This window comes from Phaethon lepturus, unplaced genomic scaffold (assembly GCF_000687285.1).
Source record: "Phaethon lepturus isolate BGI_N335 unplaced genomic scaffold, ASM68728v1 scaffold28922, whole genome shotgun sequence".
Classification (NCBI taxonomy): Eukaryota; Metazoa; Chordata; class Aves; order Phaethontiformes; family Phaethontidae; genus Phaethon; species Phaethon lepturus.
This window is the reverse complement of record NW_010521674.1, coordinates 557-8,646: the sequence shown is the minus strand read 5'-3', so window position 1 is coordinate 8,646 and position 8,090 is coordinate 557. Positions and strand designations below refer to the sequence as shown.

The following is an 8,090-nucleotide window of genomic DNA, read 5'->3' as shown; positions in this document are numbered from 1 at the left end:
AGCAGGAAACTTGGTGACATGAGGTAAGATTCTGTTTCGCGCTCCAGTGCTTTGATGTTGGTTTCAAACAGTAATGAGACTTTAGACAATAACTAGGCTTTTTTCCATTTTTTTATTTAGTTGGTAGCATATTGCTGTTGATGAAGTACCTTCTTCTATGCGGCCCTGTACATTGTAGTTTAGGCCAGATTAAACACTTATTAAAGACTTGATGGGATTAAACCCGTTCTAAGGCATTTAAGTTTGATTCAGCTGAGGAGAACTGTCAGAACGTTTTTAAGCAGCCTTCCCCCTTTTACTGTCATATGGTTTCACTGCAGCTTTTATGTCATATGTAAGAAACTAGTATTAAAGTTTACTTTTTCCGTTCATTGCTGGATTATGGAAGTGTGTTTCCTCAGTGTTACTGCTTAGGGCTAGAAAGGGGTCACCAGTCCTGTGCTCTGTTATGCTTTAAAATGGGGCAAAGTCTAGATGCTGCATTTCATGCGGTATCAAGTCCTGTGTGTTGACTTTCTGCACAGAAGGGCAGAATGCCTTCCAGGCACAGTTGTGTCATGTTGATTGGAAGATATGAATTGATTCAGAAGCTCATGACAACATTAAAAATTTCTTCTTGTGCTTGGTGGTTATGTAGAGTCCTTAAGCAGATGACTGCTGAAGCAACTGCAAATTTAAACCTCTCTGAATTGGAAAGTGGAGGGCTGGTTCCCTTGGTTGCTGGCTGAGGTTCTTGCTCTGCAAATTTCTCAGCTGTACAAAGTTGAAGGTTAGAATTAGTGATTTACCTGATCTTCAGAACTTTAAGCTAAAGATTGCTTTTCCCATTAAAGGTAATGTCCAAGTTTTTCATGCAAAATACCTTGAACACACCTTTCTTGGAATGGAGAGCTGATTCTGAATATACAACCTGTCTAGGTAGTAAGGAAGTATTCTTAGAGCTTTTATTTAACATGATTGAATGGGTAGCTGTCATTCTTTGTAGGGAGTTTGCTATTCTACTGTGGCTGGGAGTATCCAAGTGGTAAGAACTTGTTGGCCTCTCTAGTATCATGGTACTGATTTATTCTAGTTCTGTCCTTGGTGAGTGAGTTACTGTGTTCCTGGAGGGTAATTTTTGGTGAGCATTTTCAGTAGCTCACTTCTCTGAATTTGGCAGAGGACTAGTTGGTTTCCTACCCTTTCCAGTTTTTCTTTCTTGGAAACTACCTAGTCTACTGGAAGAAGAGATTTACATGTAATCACAGCAGACTGATGTTGGTGCCAGATGTGGTGGTAATAGATTTTCCTAAACTGATAATAGTGACGTAAATCTGTGTCCTGACTTCTGCAAGCTGGTCAGGCTGTTGTGGCAAAGGGATAGGAACTGTGCTTTTTAGACCCAACAGGGAACTCCTGAACCAGTGTTGCCGCCAGAAGAAGCTGTTCTGACAGGCTTGGTCCTGCCTGTTGTCTTTTGGTTGGGAGAATCCAGTTCACCATGTAGCTGCAGAGATGTTTGTGCCACCCCAGGAGCAGATGCTGGAGGGAGGGGACGCCTGGTTGAGAGAAGAGTGTGCCCGTTACTCCTGGTGACAGAGCTGGCCTGACACAGTCGTAGCGAAAACTGGCTGTGAAGTCAGCTGGCCTACAAACAAGTCAGACCTTTGCAGCAATGATGTCGCTCAGCATTAGTCACCAGTTTAAAGATCTGCATTCCTTTTTATAGCTAATACCTTGGGTGATGTGTTATGAAATAGAGGCAGCTTCTGTCTTATGTCTTGGGAATCCCTTCAGCAGGATTTGCTTTGCATATGTGGCCCTGTCGGGGAACACAGTAACGACTGTTTTTTTTTAAGACTTCCAGTTTTTGTATGTGTATATAAGCAGACTTCTGTCTCTTGTGCTGCATTCAAGTCTTGATCTTTCTGATTCTGAATAAGGTTTTAACTCTGAGCATAAGTGTCCGCAGGAACTGTGTCACTTTCTACCCTTGCCAGGTGAAACTCTGAATGGTGTTCTGAGATGTGATCAGAGCTGATGAGGAGTGAAGTCTGTTGTGTTGTTGTGATCGCTTCTCTGGAGGAGTGGGGGTGATCTCTGTTCCCACAGAATCTCTGTTACAGGCCTTGTAGCCTACACTGCAACCTCGTTCCTGTACTTTCTTTTTTCCTCTTACACTACAAATTCACTTGTAAAGCAGGTTTATTTTCCATCACTGGAAGTGTTGAGATAACAGAAGGGATTTCCTTGTTTAGTCAGCCTTCACCGGTTGATAAATGCAAGGAAGGCGTGATGAGTGGGACAAACGCCTCTGATACACGGAGGGCGTAGTCATAATTCCATTAAAAACACTTGGACCAAAATGCTGTGAAACACAAGTAATGTGTCCCTGGGTTAAATCTTTAGGGTTGCTGTATTCTGGTCAAAATAATTCAAAATGTTATAGCTGTGGACTGTAAGGAGACATTGTGAAGTGAATGCGGTGACTGTGCACTAACTGTATTAATGCTGTTGCTCTATTAGCTTGCCTTGAGGGGAGAAAATGTTCCTTAATTAGTGGGTGGGATTTTTCAAATCTTGGCCAATTCAGCTTTTTCTGTTATCTCCACGTACAGTTAAAAAGTAAATTGGCTTTCAGACGTTCTGTTCCTGCATTTTACTGAGCCCAGTAAACTGCAAAATAGAAAGTGTTTTCTTTTTGTTGATAACAACTTGCTTTGTGGTTTTCTGTCCCCCAATACACTCCATGTTGTCTGATGGGGTCTGCGCTACATAATACTACAAGCAAATTCATTGTGAAATGTTAGTCCAAGCCCCAAAGGTGCCTGCAAATTCCTGAATTTATGTAAACTTTAAATCCTTATGAAAGGAGGAAAAGGGTTGCTGCTAGGTCCAGGCCAAGATACTGAACAAATGAACCAGTGCTTGTGGTATTGCATACAGAGTAGCATGGTGCATGGACATGTGTTATCTCTGGTGTTCTCCTTTTAAGCAAAAGTAAGTAGAAAGTTAATTTATTTCACATGCAAAGACAGCATTTCATGGAGTCTGCCCTGCCAAAGAGCTGACTTGGATGCATGGGGAAATGAAACCGCAAAGCCTAACGTCTTTGCTCTGGCTGTGAGGAAAAGCCCTTGTACTCCTTGCCAGGTACTTCAGATCCAACTTGCCGTGACTGCTTCCTGCTGGAGGGACAAAAATTATATTTAAGTGGAATAAAACACTGCTTCTGGTAGGTGAAGCTCCTTTAGAGCATCCTGGTAGTCTCACCAGGAGAAGTAGGAAACCTTGGTCTGTTATTTCAAATGACTACTGAGATGCTACTGCCTTGCAAAATTACATGTGAAAATCTGGTAACCTGATGGGGGATAGTTTGCCTTGAAGCCTAAAAATGAGCAACTAAGTTGTGGGGTAAACATGATACCTTTTATCCAGATACTCTGATCTTTATTATGCTGAGATGTGTTTGTTCTCTGAGCTGTAACTTTGAGATCTGCAGGCTTGGCAACATAACGTGCAGGTATCCGTTGCAGATTTCCGTTACCGAAGTTCTCAACCGGAAGTCCTAGCAGTGCTGTCTTTGTATGAGATCTCAGGGGGGAGAAATGGGCAAAGGAGGTATCTTTACCAAATTAGCTAGCGCTTGGTAAAGCCCTCAGCTTAGGAAAACATGCTCTAAAAAAAAAAAAAAAAAAAAAAAAAATCGCATGAAAGCAATGGATGGGGGTAGGTAAAATGTTTTGGGTTTTTGTTGTTGTTGCACACCCACTCCTTTCCCTCCCCAGCACCCTGGCTCTAACTTGCTGTAGGTGCTGTTACTGTTCTCTGAAAAACCTCTTAGCTTGGCTTGAGTTAATTAAAAGCAATTGGTTTTTGCTTGCTTCTGTAATCTATTTTGAGAGGCTTCCTCCTGGCTAGTTGACTTTGCTGTCCTGTGATCCTATGACGATGTCCCTGCTTAGCTGCCCCGCATTTATTGTTGAGATCTGCACAAGTGTCTGACTGTTGCTTCCCTTTTCTCTCTGCTGCTCGTGGCTTCTCCCAGGGCTCACCCCTTCTCGCATTCCTTTAGGTAAGATACTCTTCAAGGCTGCTAAAAGAGCATTTGTTTCTATGCCAGGCCCTTGCAGACGTTAAGGGGGAAGCTGATTATTTAAGCCTTGCCTACACTTTTGACACAGATTGAGAAACCTTCCACAAACCAATGCCCTGTAATTGACTTTTGTGTCACAGTTGCAGTTTGCAGTTAAATATTCATGCTTACAGTCCTATGTCTGGAAAATTAAGTTCTGGGCTGCAGCTGTTAAATAAGAGAAGAGAGGGCTGGCTCTTAACGCTTCAGTCCTCCACGGCAGCCTGTGTGTGTGGACAGTAAGTGCTTAAGAACGAGGGGTACGCTGCTTTTGCGTGGTGTCTGTGTAAAATTGCCGTTTAACTTTTTCCTCCTTATTCTGCATGCTTCCGAGTAGCAGTTACTCCATTCGCCACTCGATAAGTATGCCAGCAATGAGGTAATGTAGCAAATAAATACCTGTATCTCCCGAGTAGTGGGGTTGGTGGGAGAGTACAGCTGACTCTGTCGTTATTTGGGTTTTTGTTCTGATTTGTACAACTGGTTTCCCTTCTTAAGCAAACCCTGCTCAGAGTATGGGGTAACTGCATCCCACAGCTTGAGTAATTCCGGGTGGTTTTTTACCCAATCTCTCTTTATGGTTATTAGCACCTGTGTTGTTCTTGGACTAAGCGCAGTGTTGCAACTGTGCTAAAGTCTAATTGAAATTCGCAGCTTTCAGAGGTCCCTGAGGAGCGGGGATTACAGTCCTCCTCTCGCAACGTACGGCATGGGCGTCGCTAATACCGAGGTGATTCCCAAGCTGGACCCTCTGTCTCCAGCTGGGAGGCTCAGTGCCCTTCTCGCCTGCCCTTGTGGTGCATTAGGTGGTGATCTCCTCGCAGGAGAAACGACTGCCAGGGCTGGACAAGGCCCACAGAACCTCTCCGTTCATCCTCGTTCCAGATCGACGGAGGTTATTTTATGGGCGCAGATATAAAGTGGTTCTTTGGACCAAAAATAACTGGGATGTGGCTCGTCAGTTCCCAGCGCTCCCGCAGCCTAGCCTGGGGAGATCAGCTCTGGATGCGTAATTGCCCGGTCTGAATGCTCGGTACAGAGCACTCCCCTGGGATCGTTCGCATGCAGAGCAGCTTGTTAGGTTGTCAAACAGTTGACCTGGTTTTCTTTGCTAGAAATGTGAAATCCTCTGATTAATTTATTACGCTGTGGTTTTTAGGAGCATTTCCTGATGCAAATGATCACTCCTGTAGTAACGAAACCGCCCATAGGTACAGGCACATGGCCCTTCCCCTTCCTGCCCGCGGGATGCAATATGGGAAACTGAAGCCTTTGTTTTAAACCCTTCTCAGCTTTTCCTTTCCATTATTTAAGACAGCATGCTTTTAGCTGGAAGCCTTGTAGAACTAAGAGCTAGCTTCTTCTCTACTTATCATGAGTTGATTCCCTAGTGAACTAGAACTTGTTTCCCTCAACATTTTAGCTTGAGCAATTGGGTGGATTGCACGTGCTGTCACTGTTTTCCTTCAGAGTTTGTATGTCTGGTGTGCCTGAGACATTTGTGCCAAAGGCTGTTAGGAGCTGGAAGTGTTCTGGGTGCTGCTGTCGCTGCGTGGGAATGACCAGCAAGCACAGTCACACTGTGCAATTTGATTTAGTTAAGAACTTGTCTTGATCTTGTTGTTTTTTTTTTTTTTTTTCCCCCTCTCCTTTTGTCAAGGAATTCTGCAACCTTCAAGTCATTTGAAGATAGAGTTGGGACCATAAAGGTAACAGTCTGCTTTGCCTTGTAAACATACAGCCTGAAGCCTTATGCAGAAACTTTAATTTCTGCAATGTTTTTCTTGTAGACTAGTATTTGGGCAAATGGCCTCTCAGATATGTGAAGTCTTTGCTACAGTAGGTGACCTTGACAAGTGGGAATTGGCTTGGCATTCTCAGTGCTGGTTTCTTGTTATCCTAACGCTCTTCTCTTCTTTCAGTCCAGAGTGGTGGGCAGCAGGGAAAATAGCACTGACAGCCTCCACTCCCCCTCAGGAGCTGGAGACAAGCCTCCACAGGACAACGCTCCTTTCTAGACCTGCGACGTGGCTTTGCACGGCTGTGCGCAACTGTAAGAGCAAGCCCTCTCCCTCCCAAATCTTCACAACAGTGACGACATGCAAATCCAAGACGGGACTGAGAGCCAGTCTGGAGAGATCCATCGTTCATTCATAGACACTGCTGCTGGATCCAAGTCAAATAAAGAGAATGCAAAGTTTTGTACACAAATAATATTTTACACTAAAGTTTGTAGATTAAATGTATCACTGCTGTCCTTTTGGGAGAGCACGTAAGATGGAGTTTCCTTAAAGTAGCTCAGAAATGCCACTGGTATAGATAAAAACGGTTTTCCCTTGTCTGACATAACTTGGAACTGATACATTGCCCTGAGCAGCGAGGAGGGCAGTTACCGGAGAAGCCATGTGCACGGGCATCTTAGCTTCAGCTTCTGGCTGCATTCTCCGTTCAGAGCATGCCACACAGCTACTCTGTGAGCTCCCAGGCTTCTCCTGTTACTGTTTGCTCTGGCTCTCATTGGCGTTAGTCTGGTAAATGGGGTAAACACTTGGGGTTTGTTTTCTGGGCTCCCAAAAGGGAAACTTCACTTAGCAGCTGCCTCGTTGCTACACTAATGCTCTAGCTTTAACAAAACTAAAATCTTTATTTTTAAATGCAATGAACTTTAAAGAAATAAAGCTTAAAAAAAAAAAAAACACAAACAAAAAAACAAAAACCAACAAACCACGCTTCGGCATCCTGTTAGGGACATGCTCCCTTGGACTCTGAAACTGCATTGCAAGCCTTACATCACCTTATGCTGTACTCGTTTATCATTTTTTTCCTATAGAGAAGACTGTAAGGGTTATAAAGCTGGATGTTGAGTGCTGGAGTTTTGCATCATACGGTAGTAGCAGCATGCTTATAAGCCTGTTCTTGTGTTAAATTCAGTGGTGCACTCCATTTCCTGAGTGTATGAAACTTGCTTCTCCCTTCTCGGTTTATGCCTTTGTCCTTGGAGGAAGAGTTTCTGAAGGCTGCTAGCAACAGGGCCGGGGGAAACGGGCCAAAGCTGTCTCTAGCAATATGGACACCATGTTGGAGGGACTCTGCGGGCTCCTCCGTCTGGTACATCTGACTCTGACTGGATGGGTTTTTCAGTTGAAAGCCCCAGCTCTAATCTTGGTTTACAAGACTGGCAGAGAGTCGCAGAGCTCAACCAGTTCCTGCAGGGGCTGGATGTTTTGCTCTTTTGACGTCCAACTTGATTGCTCAGGAGCTGAAAAATTCTGAGTTTCTAGAGGCCTGATCTTAGCCTAGGCAAGGTGCCGCCGCATAGACATACCTAGAGTGAGCAATTCTGTGCCTTAGAGGCGACGGGGGACTTACTCAGGTCTTTCGACTGGCTTACGTACATATCTGGGTAGTTTTAGTGGTTTATCACCCTGGAGGGACTGAACCGTCGCTGACCCTTCTTTAGAGAAGCAAGTTTTGTCACTTCCCTGCTGATTAATCTCCGTTTCCCCCACCCCTGCTCCCCTCCCTCTGCAGACCTGGGGACACGGGAGGAAGCATCAGAAGGCAGATGTACGAGGCAGTAGTGGAGTGTCGTGTCATTTACCGGTGCTCCGTGTTTGACTGGAGCCTCCCTGCGAGGAGCAGAGCCGGTGAGACGGGGACCGCTGGAGCTTGGGTATTGAACTGTTTCTCTTTACAGATAAAGACTGAGGAAACTTGTCAATAAAGCATTCCTTTGGGAGAAAACGGGGTGACTGTTCTTGTCTTGGCCTATCTAACAGAACTAAAGTCTGCTCGTAGGTGTGTGTTACGAACTTGTCACCCAAATTCCAGCCGCCTGCAGTGGCTGGAGGCGAGAACCCACTGAAATATTCCGTTCTGTCCCTCTGGCTTCTTTGTCTGTCAGCTCTCCGGCTGCTTTCTCATGAAGGGATGTACTAAATAATATTCACATTCTGGTGTTTCCTTTTTGAGACAC

At 44.7% G+C, this 8,090-nt stretch overlaps 1 protein-coding gene across 1 annotated transcript in view; it reads left to right on the top strand.

Annotated features, from left to right (window-relative positions):
* The window catches only part of TPD52L2 (tumor protein D52-like 2), a gene marked incomplete at its 5' end in the record, with an annotated part of 14,892 nt that extends 8,094 nt beyond the window's left edge, over positions 1 to 6,798 (top strand). Inside the window, 5 exons of the mRNA XM_010281599.1 lie at positions 1 to 23; positions 4,028 to 4,054; positions 4,452 to 4,493; positions 5,775 to 5,823; positions 6,037 to 6,798. Of these exons, the coding sequence (XP_010279901.1) occupies positions 1 to 23; positions 4,028 to 4,054; positions 4,452 to 4,493; positions 5,775 to 5,823; positions 6,037 to 6,132 (237 nt within the window). The remainder of the gene's footprint in view (positions 24 to 4,027; positions 4,055 to 4,451; positions 4,494 to 5,774; positions 5,824 to 6,036) is intronic.
* Positions 6,799 to 8,090: the final 1,292 nt, after the last annotated feature.